This window comes from Pelmatolapia mariae, linkage group LG4 (genome assembly GCF_036321145.2).
Source record: "Pelmatolapia mariae isolate MD_Pm_ZW linkage group LG4, Pm_UMD_F_2, whole genome shotgun sequence".
NCBI classification, from domain to species: Eukaryota; Metazoa; Chordata; class Actinopteri; order Cichliformes; family Cichlidae; genus Pelmatolapia; species Pelmatolapia mariae.
The window spans coordinates 24,298,405-24,318,605 of record NC_086230.1 but is presented as its reverse complement, the minus strand read 5'-3'; the positions used below and the strand labels follow the sequence as shown (position 1 = coordinate 24,318,605).

At 37.5% G+C, this 20,201-nt stretch overlaps 1 protein-coding gene and 1 pseudogene across 1 annotated transcript; both read left to right on the top strand.

Moving 5' to 3' along the window:
- The first annotated feature begins 1,877 nt into the window (after positions 1-1,877).
- Positions 1,878-12,243, top strand: LOC134626310 (myosin heavy chain, fast skeletal muscle-like). The gene is made up of 39 exons (XM_063472021.1): positions 1,878-2,081; positions 2,179-2,322; positions 2,408-2,564; positions 2,667-2,694; positions 2,782-2,893; positions 2,986-3,078; positions 3,171-3,234; positions 3,420-3,518; positions 3,608-3,711; positions 3,793-3,931; positions 4,034-4,152; positions 4,250-4,399; positions 4,484-4,654; positions 4,742-5,048; positions 5,445-5,521; positions 5,599-5,686; positions 5,778-5,895; positions 6,007-6,130; positions 6,211-6,347; positions 6,446-6,701; positions 6,854-7,096; positions 7,226-7,402; positions 7,508-7,653; positions 7,743-7,833; positions 7,919-8,308; positions 8,553-8,679; positions 8,794-8,912; positions 9,108-9,304; positions 9,397-9,580; positions 9,664-9,829; positions 9,963-10,087; positions 10,202-10,510; positions 10,601-10,804; positions 10,887-11,012; positions 11,100-11,270; positions 11,406-11,510; positions 11,601-11,696; positions 11,812-11,943; positions 12,135-12,243. The coding sequence occupies exons 1-39, from the start codon at positions 1,878-1,880 to the stop codon at positions 12,150-12,152; spliced, it is 5,817 nt and encodes a 1,938-aa protein (XP_063328091.1). The 3' UTR covers positions 12,153-12,243.
- A 4,301-nt stretch (positions 12,244-16,544) lies between these two features.
- Positions 16,545-19,390, top strand: LOC134626769 (myosin heavy chain, fast skeletal muscle-like; annotated as a pseudogene).
- Positions 19,391-20,201: the final 811 nt, after the last annotated feature.

The following is a 20,201-nucleotide window of genomic DNA, read 5'->3' as shown; positions in this document are numbered from 1 at the left end:
AATCATTTTTGGCTGTTTTGGTTGTAACCCTCCTTATCGACTCATTTTTCATGCATTTTTACCTGACTCTTGGAATTACGATGAATAAACACAGCATATTTTAAGTTTTTCAGGTTTTTTGGTTTTGTTTTGTTGTTTGGTTTGTATTGTTTTCTACAATAAGCTTACCTTACTGACATACACATGCTTTTTTAGGAAAATACATTTGAAAGTTAAATAGACAAGTTGAGATGATAAATGTCCTTCAGGCTGGGATTTGTTGTTAACAACATATCTAAATGTGTCCTATAAATATATCCTTCTCTTATGCCAAACACGAATCACTGCTCCTTGGCTTTGCTGGATTTATTTTTGACCATGGTACCTCATGACCTGCTGGTAAGATGGCAAATATTAACCCACGTCTGTGCAAAACTTGGAAATGAAAGGTAATCCAGTTATGACCCTAGACTTTCCATTCCATTAATCATTTATCACTTACTCAATAAATAAAAAATAAAAATTTAACAGTTGTATGTTTCTTTTTTCATTATGGATACACATTAACAGTATTTATAACAAACAATTTTGTGGTATTAAATTATTGTTGTTACATTATGTTCCTAGTAGAGATATATAACACCGGTCTGGCATTAACACAAAGTCTTGCCCTGAATTTTATATCCGATGTGTGAGATTTTTATGTCCTGTAACTATACACCAGTGGCATTTCAAAACTTCTCCACATTTAAAACTCGTTACTGGCTATGACTTGCACATGTATAAGCTTAGTATAAACTCCATTTAATATCAGTTTACCTTGATTGATTGGAATAAATAATCCACAAACCATCCAGTGCACTGTTAAAATTGAAATTGAAATTACTGGTGTGCTAAATATTTATAAGCACAATCACCTTAAAAAATATATCAATAAAATTATTTATTTCAACAAGAAATGCAGCTAAACTGATTGTAAAAATACTTTTGATGTGTTTCTGTTGCACTTCAAAAGAAGGATTGGAGTTACTCAAAAAGAAAAAAAATCAGCAATTTAAGCATAATGTAACTAATATGTGAGATTGTACTTAAGTGTATATTGTTATACACAGCCATAAACTGTCCCTTAATGAAATAAAGTATATAGAATACACCTAAAATATATACATATATATATATATATATATATATATATATATATATATATATATATATATATACACATACATATATATTAAAGTATAAAGTAGTATAGTATATATATATTTGTAAATATACATATTTGTATGTCTGTAAACTATATATATGTGTGTGCTTGTCTGTGTGTGCTTTTCATAAAGCTTTGTAAAATCCTACATATATATGTAGAAAAATCAAACATGATAATTAACTTCTTTTTTACTATATCGAGCACGTAGGTGTCAGACATTCCTGACCAAATTGAGGAGAGCGCAAATGCTGAGGAGGCAGAGCTGTTGTGTATAAAAGCAGCCGCTCTGAGCGTTTGCTCTAACTGACAGGCATCCAAGGCGGGTGAGTACAGTAAAAGAGTCATCTAATATGTCATTGTCGATTATTCTAATTGTTAATTAAATGATGTATTGCACGCATTAGTGTTCAGTTACTTATATTATTTTACTCACTCCACAATTTCTTTTGGTTTGTAATAGATTGCTTGAATCTTTAAAACACTTACAAAACAATGTAAAACTTACACTCATCTACCTTTTACCATATTTTATAGCACCTTGACGTACACGGGGTATTAAGGAGTTTCTATTTGCATCACCTGAGGTAAATTCCATAAATCTAAAACAAAGGAAATTAATTATGGGTGTACTAAATATATGATTTATGTTTCACTTGGTCATATTTTCAGTCTTCATTAAAGTGCCACCATGAGCACAGACGCGGAGATGGAGCAGTATGGCCCAGCGGCCATTTACCTCCGGAAGCCAGAAAAGGAGAGGATTGAGGCCCAGACTGCTCCATTTGATGCCAAGACGGCCTACTTTGTGACTGATCCTGATGAGATGTATGTCAAGGGCAAACTTGTCAAGAAGGAGGGTGGTAAAGCCACTGTTGAGACAGACGGAGGAAAGGTAGATGAATTATTTATGTACTTTATCTATTTGTTAAATATATAGTGCCGAACTGTGAAAGATGATGTTGTCTGATGGATCATTAAAATCTATTTAGACGGTCACTGTAAAGGAGGATGACATCCACCCCAGGAACCCTCCAAAGTTTGATAAGATGGAGGACATGGCCATGATGACCCACCTTAATGAGCCATCTGTGTTGTATAACCTCAAAGAGCGTTATGCATCATGGATGATCTACGTAAGTTTTCACGTTGCTGTGTGTGAAAGGAAAATATCATGCTGATCTGTAAATGTTTAAATGATATTTATTCTCTATGATACAGACCTACTCTGGGTTGTTCTGCGTTGTCGTCAATCCCTACAAGTGGCTTCCTGTGTATGATGCTACATGTGTAGCAGCATACAGAGGAAAGAAGAGGATTGAGGCTCCACCCCACATCTTCTCCATCTCTGACAATGCCTATCAGTTCATGCTCACTGGTAAGTTCAATTCCCTATTAAAGCTTTTAAATGCAAATTAAAGACAGTTGGCATTTAATCGTTGATGATGAATCGATGATGCAGCAGAACTCTTTCTTTTAGATCGTGAGAACCAGTCTGTCCTGATTACGTGAGTATAATACAAACTGTATGCAAAATCTATAAAAACTTTAAGTTACTGAAGCTTAAATTTAACAATGTGTCCCATAAACCCCAGTGGAGAATCTGGTGCAGGAAAGACTGTCAACACCAAACGTGTCATCCAGTACTTTGCAACAATTGCAGCTCTTGGTGGTAAGAAGGCTGAGCAAACATCTGGCAAAATGCAGGTAGATTCTTTATTCAGCATCAAAGTCTTTGTGACAGAAAAGAAAATAGATTTTGGAAGATCAGCTCACATAAACACAATATATTCTTGCAGGGCTCTCTTGAGGATCAGATTGTTGCTGCCAACCCTCTGTTGGAGGCCTACGGTAATGCCAAGACTGTGAGGAATGACAACTCCTCTCGTTTTGTAAGTTATTAAGGCAGAATTAATGTAAATAGATAAAATATTTACTACTTGTTCTCATGAAAGGCAATATTAATAAAGATCTGCCTCTCTAGGGTAAATTCATCAGGATTCACTTTGGCACAACTGGCAAGCTGGCTTCAGCTGATATTGAAACATGTAAGTTTGAACCACAGTGCAGATAACCATTATCTGTGATAGAAATTGTATTTAATTAGTCACTTAAATTTATTAAACACTGGGGAGTGAGAATCAGACTGATATATCTAGAAATACGCTTGAGCTTAATGTGTTTGTCAGTGAAGTCAATGTCTACAGTGTCAAAATTAATCTGTTTTCCTTAGATCTGCTGGAGAAGTCCCGTGTCACCTTCCAGTTGTCTGCTGAGAGGAGCTACCATATCTTCTATCAGCTGATGACAGGCCACAAGCCTGAGCTTCTGGGTATGTTGACAGGACACCTAAATTTAAATTTTCAATGCATTAAATACCAGATCTCAACAAAATCTCACAAATTTAATTTCTCCTTTCAGAGGCTCTTCTGATCACAACTAACCCCTATGACTATCCAATGATCAGTCAGGGAGAAATCACTGTCAAGAGCATCAATGATGTGGAGGAGTTCATTGCAACAGATGTAAAATCACATTTGGCTTTGGATTTGGATTATTTTTTTCTTTTAAAAAGTAATTGTTAATTTTGTCCTTGTGTGCTTCAGACTGCTATTGACATCTTGGGCTTTACTGCTGATGAGAAGATAAACATCTACAAGCTGACTGGTGCTGTGATGCATCATGGCAACATGAAATTCAAGCAGAAGCAGCGTGAGGAGCAGGCTGAACCTGATGGCACTGAGGGTAATTGAGAAAATAATATAATTTTTATTGTGAAAATTTTCTATAATTTACAAATACTTGAAATACTGCATATTAATTAGGTATTATACTCCAATCCAACAGTGGCTGACAAGATTGCGTACCTCATGGGCCTGAACTCGGCTGATATGCTGAAAGCTTTGTGCTACCCAAGAGTCAAGGTTGGCAATGAGATGGTGACCAAAGGTCAGACCGTCCCACAGGTAATTAATAAAAAAGCCTCATAATATCATATGATAATTATAAACATTATAGCTGTATTTATATGGTTTTGAATTTTTATAAACTCTTGTTCGCCAGGTCAACAATGCTGTCTCGGCTCTGTGCAAATCTGTCTATGAGAAAATGTTCTTGTGGATGGTTATCCGTATCAATGAGATGCTGGACACAAAGCAGCCCAGACAGTTCTTCATTGGTGTGCTGGATATCGCTGGATTTGAGATCTTCGATGTGAGTACTTTAGACATTTCACCACATTTCTTAAATGTTAAACACTGTATTGCCATGAAATTAGACATGTTTGTACTATTACAGTTCAACAGCTTGGAGCAACTCTGCATCAACTTCACCAATGAGAAACTGCAACAGTTTTTCAACCATCACATGTTTGTTCTGGAGCAAGAGGAGTACAAGAAAGAAGGCATTCAATGGGAGTTCATTGACTTTGGTATGGACTTGGCTGCCTGCATTGAGCTTATTGAGAAGGTAAACAGCTGCTCAGGAAGAAATGTACATGTGGGTGCATATGTTACCTCTGTTGAAATTTTAATATGATATGTGACATTTTCTCAGCCAATGGGCATCTTCTCCATCCTTGAAGAGGAGTGCATGTTCCCCAAGGCCTCTGACACAACGTTCAAGAACAAGCTGCACGATCAGCATCTTGGCAAGACCAAGGCATTTGAGAAGCCAAAGCCTGCAAAGGGCAAGGCTGAGGCACACTTCGCTCTGGTTCACTATGCTGGTACAGTGGACTACAATATCACTGGCTGGCTGGACAAGAACAAGGACCCACTGAATGACTCCGTTGTGCAGCTCTACCAGAAGTCTTCAAACAAACTGCTGTGCTTCCTGTATGCAGCCCATGCCTCAGCAGAGGGTAAGAAACAAAGATGATCTGAGTAATCACAAAACAAGTATCCAGTATAGATGATTTACATATGCATATGCATGCATATTTGAATAATACAAATATGTAATACATAAAGTTTTGAATATACAATTATAATAGAAATTTCAAATTTTACCTACAAGAAAGAGAGCAAAATTAATACAATTGGTAAATTTGTATTATTAGCTTTAAGGGTAGTAATCAATAAATGTATATTGAAATTCTAGATGACGCACATCTTTTATACTCAGAAATATGAAACTCACTCAGATAAAAATAATGTAAATAAATTACTGTTCTGGAGACTACATTTAGTTATTAAAAGACTGCACTTTTAAGCATTTCTCCATTCCCACTTTTTAAATTCAATGTTTATGAAAACAGAGGCTGCTGGTGGTGGTGGCAAGAAGGGTGGTAAGAAGAAGGGTGGTTCCTTCCAGACTGTCTCTGCGCTTTTCAGAGTATGTATAGATTTATATTATTAAAAAGTTTAAAAGCTTATATATAAATATTTTAGCCTAATGATGTTGATCTACAGGAGAACCTGGCCAAGCTGATGACCAACTTAAGAAGCACTCATCCTCACTTTGTCCGTTGCCTGATTCCCAATGAGACAAAGACCCCAGGTAAAAAGCCCACAGTCTTATTAAATGTACAAAACATTGCAGAGTGATATTAAGAAAAGGTTTTGGAAAAAAATAAATTTCTGACTCTCAGGTCTTATGGAGAACTCCCTGGTCATCCACCAGCTGAGGTGTAACGGTGTACTGGAGGGCATCAGAATCTGCAGAAAGGGTTTCCCCAGCAGAATCCTCTATGGTGACTTCAAGCAGAGGTGACAGCATAACAATATTGGAAAGCAGAAATGGTTTCATTGTCGATGTAAAAGACAAACTTGAATATGATGGAAGAAAAATCTAAGTAACAACCTGATTCTCTCTTGAAGATACAAAGTGTTGAATGCCAGCGTCATCCCTGAGGGACAGTTCATTGACAACAAGAAAGCTTCAGAGAAGCTGCTTGGCTCCATTGATGTGGATCACACACAGTACAAGTTTGGGCACACAAAGGTACACTTCATTATATTAATAGACATAAAAAAAAACACTATTCATCTGCGCTTGTACTTATGCTTTCAATGATTAAATAGGTGTTCTTCAAAGCTGGTCTGCTGGGCACTCTTGAGGAGATGAGAGATGAGAAACTGGCTGAGCTGGTGACCATGACTCAGGCTCTCTGCAGAGGATACGTCATGAGGAAAGAGTTTGTGAAGATGATGGAGAGGAGGTAACATTATCATACTAAACTCTGCTGTCTTTTGTATAGTCTTCCTTACAATAAGATCCCACAATACTAAAAGTGATACCGTCATGTTTGGTTTTTAGAGAATCTATCTTCGCCATCCAGTACAACATCCGTTCTTTCATGAATGTCAAGAACTGGCCATGGCTGAAACTGTACTTTAAGATCAAGCCTCTTCTGAAGAGTGCTGAGACTGAGAAGGAGTTGCAGAACATGAAGGAGAACTATGAAAAGATGCAGACAGACCTGGCTACTGCTCTGGCCAAGAAGAAGGAACTGGAGGAGAAGATGGTCGCCCTGCTGCAGGAGAAGAATGACCTGCAACTTCAAGTGGCTGCAGTAAGTAACAAACAAAACTAAGTGCAGTAATGTGACATCTATACATCTGCCATAAGCGAAATGGAGTTTTAAAAAACAGCAAATCACAATATACATAATACATGGTACACTGACGATGAATGATATTATTGTGTGTTCAATGTGTACTGTAGGAAGTTGAGAATCTCTCTGATGCTGAAGAAAGGTGTGAGGGGCTCATTAAGAGCAAGATCCAGCTCGAGGCCAAACTCAAAGAGACAAGTGAGAGACTGGAGGATGAAGAGGAAATCAATGCTGAGCTGACTGCTAAGAAGAGGAAGCTGGAGGATGAATGCTCTGAGCTAAAGAAGGACATTGATGACTTGGAGCTCACCTTGGCCAAAGTGGAAAAGGAGAAACATGCCACAGAAAACAAGGTCAGTTCGTATTGATTGTAGTGTTCACTAAAATACAAAAGCATAATATGTTTATATGCTGTAATGTCTTATTTTGCCATTTTAATTTGTTAACTTTGATGGGGAATTCAAATGTATTATTTATTTTAGGTGAAAAACCTGACAGAGGAGATGGCATCTCAAGATGAGTCAATTGCCAAGTTAACTAAGGAGAAGAAAGCCTTACAAGAGGCCCATCAGCAAACACTGGATGATCTCCAGGCAGAGGAAGACAAAGTCAACACTCTGACCAAGTCCAAGACAAAACTGGAACAGCAAGTTGATGATGTAAGAAAACACTTTAATGGATGGTGATTGTGTTTTTATGAATGAATGCTTGTTAGTGAATCATTGTCTTTCAAACCACTTGAATCAACTGACATGATTTTATAGCTTGAGGGTTCACTGGAGCAAGAGAAGAAGCTCCGCATGGACCTTGAGAGAGCCAAGAGGAAGCTGGAGGGAGATCTGAAACTGGCCCAGGAATCCATAATGGATCTGGAGAATGACAAGCAGCAGTCTGATGAGAAAATCAAGAAGTAGGATTTTGTTTGCTGTTATTAATAATTCAATTTTCACACAATCATACAGACTGTGACAATTAAAATCTCTTGGTTTCTCCATCAAGGAAAGACTTTGAAATCAGCCAACTTCTTGGCAAGATTGAGGATGAGCAGTCTCTTGGTGCTCAGCTTCAGAAGAAGATCAAAGAACTCCAGGTACCATTATTTTAGGTAAATATTATGTTCAGTGAAACTAAAACATGTCAACTCAGTAAGTCTTTGTGGTGTTATTACCCTAAAGGCTCGTATTGAAGAGCTGGAAGAGGAGATTGAGGCTGAGAGGGCAGCTCGGGCTAAGGTAGAGAAGCAGAGAGCCGACCTCTCCAGGGAGCTTGAAGAGATCAGCGAGAGGCTCGAGGAAGCTGGTGGAGCAACAGCTGCTCAGATTGAGATGAACAAGAAGCGAGAGGCTGAGTTCCAGAAACTGCGTCGTGATCTTGAAGAATCAACTCTGCAGCATGAAGCTACTGCAGCAGCTCTCCGTAAGAAGCAGGCTGACACTGTTGCAGAGCTCGGAGAGCAGATTGACAACCTCCAGCGTGTCAAACAGAAGCTGGAGAAAGAGAAGAGCGAGTACAAGATGGAGATTGATGACCTCTCTAGCAACATGGAGGCAGTCTCTAAAGCAAAGGTGTGGCCGTTGTTTATAGAAAACAGACTTTGCTTTTTCACATTTCAAGACCTTTAAAAGCAGATATTCATAGATGTAATCATGTTATTATTACTAACACTCCTGTGTATGAATGACTGTTGAAATAAGAAAAGATTAACATAACGTAAGATAGCATGAGATTTTAAAAATGTAAAAATTTGAATTTGTATAACTGTTTGCAATCAGTCTTTTTTCTAAATAAAAATGTTAACCGCTTTGACAGGGCAACTTGGAGAAAATGTGCAGGACTCTTGAGGATCAACTAAGTGAACTTAAAGCTAAAAATGATGAAAATGTTCGTCAGCTGAATGACATTAATGCCCAGAAGGCGAGACTTCAGACAGAGAATGGTAAGGGAAAAAAACTGTCTCTGGAAATTATTCACATTGAGTTGACCTAAAACTACCATCAATCAGTGGATGAAATTAAACAAACTAGGGTTAATACATGTGTGTTAATTACAGGTGAGTTTAGTCGCCAGCTTGAGGAGAAAGAAGCTCTCATTTCTCAGCTCACAAGGGGCAAGCAGGCCTTCACTCAGCAGATTGAGGAGCTGAAGAGACACGTTGAGGAGGAAGTGAAGGTCTGAACTATTTTCTGTATTCTTTTATATCATAGCACTTACTAATTTAAACACATAAGTTTTAAATCAGTTGGACTGTCCTCTAATTTGGTGCCTAGTTGTTACCATTTAAATTTCTCATCCTCTCAGCATTAGACTTTAAAATTGATTTAAACATTGAAGTTGTTCATCTGACATTGATTGTCTGTTCAACAGGCCAAGAACGCCCTGGCTCATGCTGTTCAATCAGCACGTCATGACTGTGATCTGCTCAGAGAGCAGTTTGAGGAGGAGCAGGAGGCCAAGGCTGAGCTGCAGCGAGGAATGTCCAAGGCCAACAGTGAGGTGGCTCAGTGGCGATCCAAATATGAGACTGATGCTATTCAGCGCACCGAGGAGCTGGAGGAGGCCAAGTAAGTCACAATACTTTCATTGTTTAAATTTGTTTTCAGACTTAAAACCAACCAATTCAGACTTAATCAAAACAAAATTCTTTAAACAATAGGAAAAAGCTTGCCCAGCGCCTGCAGGAGGCTGAGGAATCCATTGAGGCTGTGAACTCCAAGTGTGCCTCACTGGAGAAGACCAAGCAGAGGCTGCAGGGTGAGGTGGAGGACCTCATGATTGATGTGGAGAGAGCTAATGCTCTGGCTGCCAACCTTGACAAGAAGCAGAGGAACTTTGATAAGGTAAAGATTTAAATATAACTAATATAATAAGAATAAACATACACCCACAATAACAACTAACTAATTAACCTATATAAACATAGGTCCTGGCAGAATGGAAGCAGAAGTATGAGGAGAGCCAGGCAGAGCTGGAAGGAGCCCAAAAGGAGGCTCGTTCTCTCAGCACTGAGTTGTTCAAGATGAAGAACTCCTATGAAGAGGCTCTGGATCATCTTGAGACCATGAAGAGAGAGAACAAGAACCTGCAGCGTATGCTTATCTTGCTATAGATCATATGGATATGATTCTAATATTTATATTCATTTACAGCTTTTGTTGTAACAAAAACATTTGCACATATCAGCTCCAAGTACTCTAACTCTTGGCTGTGTTTGCTCTGTAGAGGAGATCTCAGATCTGACTGAGCAGATTGGTGAGACAGGAAAGAGCATCCATGAGCTGGAAAAGGCCAAGAAGACTGTTGAGACTGAGAAGTCTGAAATTCAGACAGCTCTGGAGGAAGCTGAGGTAATGTATTTAATAAAAATGTACTTTGTCTGTAATTAAATTTATAAAAGTATCCCTTCTCCAGTTTATGTTGCAATAACATTTTTTTTACATAACTCTTTAAATCATTTAAAGGGAACTCTGGAGCACGAGGAGGCCAAGATCCTTCGTGTTCAGCTTGAGCTAAACCAGGTGAAAGGTGAGATTGACAGGAAGCTGGCAGAGAAGGACGAGGAGATGGAGCAGATCAAGAGGAACAGCCAGAGGGTGATTGACTCCATGCAGAGCACTCTTGATGCTGAGGTCAGGAGCAGGAATGATGCCCTGAGAGTCAAGAAGAAGATGGAGGGAGACCTGAATGAGATGGAGATTCAGCTGAGCCATGCCAACAGACAGGCTGCTGAGGCCCAGAAACAACTGAGGAATGTCCAAGGACAGCTCAAGGTGAGTTGGTAGATCATTTGTGTGTATGTGTGTTTTTTATTAACCTAAAAGCATACAATGATAATATCTTTTGTTTGTTTGTTTCATCAGGATGCCCAACTGCACCTGGATGACGCAATCAGAGGACAGGAAGACATGAAGGAGCAGGTCGCCATGGTGGAGCGCAGAAATGGTCTGATGGTGGCTGAGATTGAGGAGCTGAGAGCCGCTCTGGAGCAGACAGAGAGAGGACGCAAAGTAGCTGAGCAGGAGTTGGTTGATGCTAGCGAGCGTGTTGGACTACTTCACTCTCAGGTTAGTATTCATTACTTTACAAGAACTTTGAGACATCAGAGAGTGAGAATCACATCATTAAAACTGTTTCTTTTTTATTCAGAACACCAGTCTTTTGAACACCAAGAAGAAGCTGGAGGCTGACCTTGTCCAGGTTCAGGGTGAGGTGGATGATGCAGTTCAAGAAGCAAGAAATGCTGAGGAGAAGGCCAAAAAGGCTATCACTGATGTAAGTTAGTACTTTACAAGCCTTCTTGTCTTTTCAAAATTCTTGTTCATGCTTGATCAATAATCCCAACACCACCCATAATTTCAGGCTGCCATGATGGCTGAAGAGCTGAAGAAGGAGCAGGACACCAGTGCTCACCTGGAGAGGATGAAGAAGAACCTGGAGGTCACAGTCAAGGACCTGCAGCACCGTCTGGATGAGGCAGAGAACCTCGCCATGAAGGGTGGCAAGAAGCAGCTCCAGAAACTGGAGTCCAGGGTATGGACTGCATATATTCTTGAGTTATTATTCAAGTATTAAATAAACACTTTGATTCCATCATATGAACTCCACCCTTTTTTTCCCTCTGTACTCTTAACATTTATAAGCTGATTATTTATCATGGCATTAAAGGTCCGTGAACTGGAAACTGAAGTTGAAGCTGAGCAGAGACGTGGAGCTGATGCTGTTAAAGGAGTCCGCAAATATGAGAGGAGAGTGAAGGAGCTCACCTATCAGGTGATTACACATTTACCTAAATATTTATTACATTTAAGTTCCTAAATTCTTTCTTCTTAGGCCGGCAGTAACAGTTTGTTGTTTATGCAGACTGAGGAGGACAAGAAGAATTTGGTCAGACTTCAGGATCTGGTGGACAAGCTGCAGCTCAAAGTCAAGGCTTACAAGAGACAGGCTGAGGAGGCTGTGAGTAAAATGTTTTGTGACCTTAAATATTGAAAGATGGTTAATCATGTAAATATAGCTCTCATGAATGATCAGATATTTTTTTAAAAATCCAACATACTGTAATACTGAACAGGAAGAACAGGCCAACACCCACATGTCCAGACTGAGAAAGGTCCAGCATGAGATGGAGGAAGCTCAGGAGCGTGCTGACATTGCTGAATCTCAGGTCAACAAACTGAGAGCCAAGAGCCGTGATGTTGGAAAGGTAATTCATCTGATCCCATTTTAAATTAGTTGTCTTTAGATAGATTATCTTTTATATCATATTATTTTTTTTTAATTTGGTATACACTGATAGAATTTAGTTTATGTCCTTCTGCAAATTCACGTGGGATAAACTGTAAAATGTTAATATGTGTTGAATAATTGGATTTTTTTAATTATTTTTTTTTCTAGGGTGAAAGTGCTGAGTAAGAGACATCTATTTGGAACCTTTTGTCAGCGTTCATAAAATATGAAACAGCTGCTAAATTGTCTGTTTACAATGTATTAATTCAATAAACTCTTTCCTATGATTTCATTACATGTAATCAGTATAATTTTTTCTTTATTTTACAAATGTCACATTGGAAAATATAATATTCAACACTGTAGTTTCTTCAGAAAAATCATCATTTAGCAAATGAGGACAGCGCCTCTGCTTAGCATCCATCCTAGCTTTCAGTATCAGTGCTAGCAGGGTTAGCTTTAACTAAAGAAACCATATCAAATCAAATCAAATCAAATCAAATCACTTTTATTGTCACATCACATGTGCAGGTACACTGGTACAGTACATGTGAGTGAAATTCTTGTGTGCGAGCTTCACAAGCAACAGAGTTGTGCAAAATACAATAATGTAAAACAAGCAAAATATAAAAATGGCTAATCTAAAAAGTAATAAATATATGTACAATATGTAAAGGTATATACATTACTGAATCTCTATCTATATCTTACATAACCTAAGATTATTTAAACATAAATGCTCTATAATAAGCAAAATGTCCATTTAGAATGACAATTCCCACTGTCATATCATTTAAACAAATAAGATAATAATTAAATATTAAAGAAATACTTTCAGTATCATATATTTGAGAAGAACAGAGCTGTAGGCCTACATGGTTTAAATTAGTTTATATTAATCTATACACACTAGATAATATGACACAGATTATAAATTTCTGGATGGAGTTTTATAAATTCTGCCCACTAATGCCATAAATCACATTGTATCAGTTACATTAAATATGTGTCGCTACAACAGTATACCATTTACAGTCTTTAAGTAGTTAAAAGCTCTCCCTGTAAGCTAAATATTAGCACAAATTCAGTAAAACATAGATCACAAATAAATAAATCTGAAGATGCCTGATTTGGACTTTTTAATGCTGTCAGCATTAATGAATGCTTTTAACAGGTTTGTAAACACAGACATCATGTTATACTGATCATGGAGAAAAACAAAACTGTTCATGTTTAAAGAATGAATTACATGTTATACAATACTTTTTTTTATTTCTGGGGCTTTTAAAAGCTGTTACATTAAAAGCTGTACAATAGTGTACTATCTGAAGTCTTTAAATCAAAGTTACTAATACTTGTAGGATATAGAGATAAACTCAATATACTCTGCTTCCCATTAAAATTGCACATGCACACTGACAACCTTATTTGTACTCCAGATGCCTGCCTGCTGATGCTTGCTGGCACATAAAGCCACAGTTGTTGGTTCCTTTCTATTTTCGATCTTACTATATAGCTTACCCAAACTGATAATGTGACGAGTCATCAAATAAATCCAATGCTGCCTTCACAAAATCTGATATCTCCTCCACAGCAAATCTCATGTTACATGTAAAGAGATTTATAGCTGATTATATATATATATACATATATATATATATATATATATATATATATATATATATATATATATATATATATATATATATATATATATATATATATATATATATATATATATATATATATATATATAAAGGTGACGCAGGCATATATATGTGCACAGGCTGATTATGTTATAAAAAATAATTTTTTACCTTTAACCACACATAGAAGGGAGAAAGGAAATCCAAACCTTTGTCATTGATCGTATGTTAACATATTTAGTTTTGGTTTATTTCATTCAACACGTTATAGCATATCATATACATTATAACTGTACAGTCTCTGCTTAAATATTCAAAAACCAAAGATCAGGTATAATTCATTTTTTTGTTCTTAGTTAATAGTGTCAAAGTAAATTAAAACAGCCCTACACACACTCAACATTAAAGAGATATGCAGTTTTGTGTCATTTTATAGTAGAAAAAATTCAATTAACACTACTAACTGGAAATAAAATAGTTACAGAATATTTAACTGATGATTAAATGTTAATTTAGGGAAACTAGTCTAACTTGACAAGACACCTTGTCAAGTTAGACCAAAGTCTGTAGTTATATTCAATCCAAATGCTAATGAAGATTGGATGCAACTAACATGCATTTTTAATATTACTCTAGGTTATTACAGTGGAGAAAGAGAAAGAACAACATATTTTATTGAAACACAGTTTTACAACAAACCAAATCCATAAACTTTAATAAACTGTTTGGAGATGAAACTTCACTTCAGCAACATAACAGAATAGTGTCCCAGCAATGGTGGGATGTACAACAGGATTTCCCCCCATAATGATAAAATGGGCAGCATTGGGTTTTGTAAATAAGAATGTCTCAAAGGCATAATTATAGAAAAGCACTGACATTTAAACTACAGGGAATAGAGGTTACCTGGCTCACTGAACGCGAAAATGGCTGAAACATTGAGTGAGGATGATAGAATTGAGTTTGACATTGTGGGAAGTGACTGACAAAAAGCAGCCCAAGCATTCTGGAACACAATTAGATGAGTGAATACAGATTCTCCTTATGCAGAAGTTCATTATTAATATTTTTGGTCAATTAATTAATTATTTTAGTTCGAGTTAAGTGAATCCATGTCATGGTTCCTCTTGTCCTCTCAGGCATTAACCTGCCTTCTCCTTTTCACTCCTCTTCTTGCTCTGCCTGTCTGTCCTTCTAACATGTGTGTGGGCATAAGTAATACTAATTTTACTTACTTCCTCCAAGAAGTGGGCAAGGCTTGCTTGCCTTTTTCCCATTTACACTTGCCTGTAGTATAAAACTACAGTGCTTCACTTGTTGCTGTATCCTTAGCTATATGGTGTGCTCTTTTTCTAGCGTGCCAACCTGCTGATCTACCAAACTCCTGAAAATACCTATCTCTTACCTTGCACTCAACAACAGCTTTCATTAAATTATGTCTAACATTTACAGAGGTTTCTCACATGACATGACACACACTTTGCTCAATCACACATTTATCTAAAAAAAATTTATTTATTTTAAAAAGGTTCATAAATTATTTCTTCTCTAGCCACTTTGTGAGGTTGTTGGCTTAACTAGGTGAAATTGGATTCAAAGAAGATTCTGTACCAAAAACCTCCTAGTTATTGCACTGGTTGCTAGCAGATTGCCACAGTTAGCTGTACTTCTTCAGACAAAAATGCTTTGAATACTTCCTAACTACTGGCCCAGCAGTAGAAATACTAGAAAGAGAGTGATGGAAATTGGAAATGGAGAAGGTTTGCCTTCAAAGTAAAAGCTGCACCTCAGCCAAAATTTTTCATAAAGTGCCACTATAACTCTGAAGCCAACTGCCACCATTTCTAGTTTATGTTACACTTTTGGCAGTGTCAGTACAGCTCGGAGAGTAGACAGTGTTTTTGGATACATCCATCACTTCGATTCAAATTATGACAGCAGAAATATGCTAGTGGCCAAAGCAAACACAAGGTTTTTGCCAGCTGGTTGGGGAATAGACCAACCAGTTAAGTGACAGGTGGTTACCACTAGCCTCTAGGGCTGTATGACCAAGGTATTATTCACTCAATCCTACACTTTCACCATAATTGTTATATATCTAAAATGGCATACAGGTTAACATTACGTGGGGAGTGGTTGCATGTCTCCAAAATACCAATAGTCATTCTCATACAGGTCATTATTTGTCCTCAGACCTTTTATTTTGGCAGAGTACTTGGTGACAATAACCTCCCATTTATGTCACTCTTCGCTTTTTCTCCATAGAGTTTAAGACTTTGTGAATGTTGAAGGTATCAGAGACACCTAATGTCTGGATTTGCAAATACAACAATTTTTTAAAGAAAAATAAATGGGATATAGTCAAAAGTAAGCTTAAGTGGCTAGATCTTTCTAGAGAAATGTCACTGTGTCTCTCCAGAAGTGCAAGCCAAAGTGACTCATCTGTGCTCATTAAAATAGTACTACAGTAACAGTATCGTAGAATTTCAAAAAATCAGTAAGGTTAAACACTTGCTACTGTACACCTAGCAAGACACTAAAACATTAGACTGCATTGTCTGTAATCTGTTCTTCTAAAATACCACAGCTAAAAGAAGCAGAGGAAATAAGTAATTTCCCTGTTTTGGTTGTTTTGTTATCTTTGTGTCTACTCTGCATTTTTCTTGCTATTCTAGCCAACTCTTGGATCACAGTGAACATGCACAATATGTTATTTTACTCAACATTTTACAATGAACTTATCTTACTTTTAAACATGTGCTTTTTTAGGAAAATACATTTGGAAATTAAACAGACTATTTAAGATGACAAATCTCTTTCAGGTTAGGATATGGTCTTAACAACATATCTGAATATTGTCCTATAAATATATCCTTCTCTTATGCAAAAGACAAGTCACATCTTCTTCTCTTTGCTGCATTTATTTTTGACCATGGTAGCACCTTGTGACCTGTTGGTAAGATAGCAGACATTAAGACAAGTCTGTGCAAAACTTGGCAATGAAAGGTAATTCTGGCTCTGATCCCAGACTTTTCCTTCCATTCATCATTTATCACTTACTCAGTACATCAAAATTAAAATTTAAAAACTGTATGTTTATTTTTTCCTTGCAGAAAAACATTAACATTTTTTTATAACAAACAATTTTCTAGTATTGAATTATCTGAGCTGGCAGTCCTTCTTAAACTCTATTCCTAGTAGAGATATATAACACTTGTCTGGCATTAATACAAAGTCTTGCTCTGAATTTTATTTCAGATGGCTGAGGTGTTTATGTCCTGTAATAGTACACCAGTGGCATTTCAAGACTTCTCCAAATTTAAAACTCAGTACTGGCTGTGATGTCAAAATGACTTGGACACACAAGAGCTTAGTATAAACTCTTTCAACTTTATATCACTGTCAAGTTAATATCAAGATTGATTGGAATAAATAATTCACAAACCATGCAGTGCACTATTATAATTTACCACTGGGTATACTGTAGACATTACTGATGTACTCAGTATTTATGAGGACACTTACCTTAAAAAAAAATCTCTCTTGGTTTCTCCATCAAGGAAAAACTTGATGGAGAAGCTGTCTTATGGAATTAAGCCAGCTTCTCAGCAAGATACTTTAGGTAACTTAAGGTAACACTAGAGAACAGCGTTCATAATGAATATTATTCATTATTATGAAAAACAATTACAATATAAGTTCCCATTGACAAGCTCTGTTAATATAAAACTTCAAACTAGGCTCATATTGAAGAGCTGGAAGAGGAGATTGAGGCTGAGAGGGCAGCTCGGGCTAAGGTAGAGAAGCAGAGAGCCGACCTCTCCAGGGAGCTTGAAGAGATCAGCAAGAGGCTCAATGAAGCTGGTGGAGCAACAGCTGCTCAGATTGAGTTTAACACGAAGCGAGAGGCTGAGTTCCAGAAACTGCTCTCCGCAAGAAGCAGGCTGACAGTGTTGCAGATTGCCCAGCGCCTGCAGGAGACTGAGGAATCCATTGAGGCTGTGAACTCCAAGTGTGTCTCACTCGAGAAGACCAAGCAGAGGCTGCAGGGTGAGGTGGAGGACCTCATGATTGATGTGGAGAGAGCTAATGCTCTGGCTGCCAACCTTGACAAGAAGCAGAGGAACTTTGATAAGGTAAAGATTTAAACATAACCAATATCATCAGAATAGGCATACACCAATAATAACAACTAACTAATTAACCTATATTAACATAGGTCCTGGCAGAATGGAAGCAGAAGTATGAGGAAAGCCAGGCAGAGCTGGAAGGAACCCAAAAGGAGGCTCGTTCTCTCAGCACTGAGTTGTTCAAGATGAAGAACTCCTATGAAGAGGCTCTGGATCAACTGGAGACCATGAAGAGAGATAATAAGAACCTGCAGCGTATGCTTATCTTGCTTTTGTTGTAGCAAAAACATTTGTATATGTCAGCTCCAAGTACTCTAACTCTTGGCTGTGTCTGCTCTGTAGAGGAGATCTCAGATCTGACTGAGCAGATTGGTGAGACAGGAAAGAGCATCCATGAGCTGGAAAAGGCCAAGAAGACTGTTGAGACCGAGAAGTCTGAAATTCAGACAGCTCTGGAGGAAGCTGAGGTAATGTATTTCATAGAAATTTACTTTACTTTAAAATTAATGAAAACATATTTACTCAAGTATTTGTTAAAATGACTTTCTAAAAGGCACTCTGGAGCATGAGGAGGCCAAGAACAGCTTGAGCTAAACCAAGTTGAAGGTGAGATTGACAGGAAGCTGGCAGAGAAGGACGAAGAGATGGAGCACACCAAGAGGAACAGCCAGAGGGTGATTGACTCCATGCAGAGCACTCTTGATGCTGAGGTCAGGAGCAGGAATGATGCCCTGAGAGTCAAGAAGAAGATGGAGGGAGACCTGAATGAGATGGAGATTCAGCTGAGCCATGCCAACAGACAGGCTGCTGAGGCCCAGAAACAACTGAGGAATGTCCAAGGACAGCTCAAGGTGAGTCGGTAGATCCTGGTAGATCCTTTTGTCAGAGACAATTTTTTTCTGGTCATCTGTTTAAAAATAGAATTGTTCATTCCTTCGTTCCTTTACTTACTTACTGGTTTGCTTATTTATTAATTTACTTTATCAGGATGCCCATTTGCACCTTGATGATGCTTTCAAAGGACAGGAAGACATGAAGGAGCAGGTCGCCATGGTGGAGCGCAGAAATGGTCTCATGATGGCTGAAATTGAGGAGCTGAGAGCTGCTCTGGAGCAGACAGAGAGAGGATTAAGAGTTGCTGAACAGGAGTTGGTTGGTGCTAGTGACCGTGTCAGACTGCTTCCCTCAGGTTTGATTGTTTTTAACACTCATAATAATATATTAAAATCCCTTTTACAGTGCTCCTCAAAACAAAGCTACTGTATACTATTCTGTACAAGTATCTGAGAGAGAACGCAGAAATATGAAAAGTAAACATTAAATTAAACTGAAGTTAAATTACCTAATATATAAATAAGGGTGCCCTCATTTTAATTCCCATCAACTACAAGAGGAACATGCCAACATCTACCTACCCAAGCTGAGAAAGGTTCAGCATGAGCTGGAAGAAGCTCAAGAGCGCAATGACATTGCTGAGTCCCAGGTCAACAAGCTAAGAGCCAAGAGTTTGATCATGCCATGTAACATCTGCGGATTTTACTTTGACATATACCACCTACCTAAGAACCGCTGCAGACCATGTACATCCTTTGCATTGAAATTATCCTCTTCCTTCACTGCATACTGGAGGAATATATTTGAAGCCTGAGAAGTAAATTGATATAGAGTGACCAGTAGGAATTAGTTCAAACATGTCATTTAAAAACAAACAACCAAAAATACCCCAAAAATTGGGTAATTTCCATGATTTGTTTAACTCAGTCCAAACTGTGTAGGGCAATATATTATATACTTGCAAAACTGAAATTCTAATCCAAAGGAGATTTTAATCACTTTAAGAGAGCAAAGTAGCCTTTGAGGCAATTTCCAGTGCCAAAAAATAATATCCTAAACAACTGAAAAATCTATGCCCTCCATCAAACATTGCATTCAGTATATTCAAGCTATTTAAGTGTGAATCACACCTTAAAGTAAACTTAATAGACAGGAAGAGCATAAAAGACTTTATCTTATGCATGCTTTACATTATGTAAAATAATAGCCAATAATAAGCGATATCAGAAATTTGTTGAACTTTTGTAATTTTGTACAGTTGGAGAATTAAAGTTTTAATTTTTAAACTTTAGTCAAGGTTTCATTTTGATTTCCACTTCTGAAAATGTCAAACAACAGTCAGTTTTTGTGACTAAAATGCCCTACATTTGTGGGAACTGTTCTTTTTGAAACTTCATAGGGGAATTCAAAACAAATAAGTTGAAAGATTTTCTATCAAACTATGGAAATTAAATAATATAAGGACACAAAATTCACCTGCTTCTCTGGATATGTCGGACAAATGTCCTCTCAGTGCAAGAGTGGTATCCTAACTCTGTCCCTTAGCTGTTGTTATTTTTGACTACAGCAATGACTTGTAATCCTCTGTTAAGATGGTAAATGATAAACCACTCCTGTTAACAGTT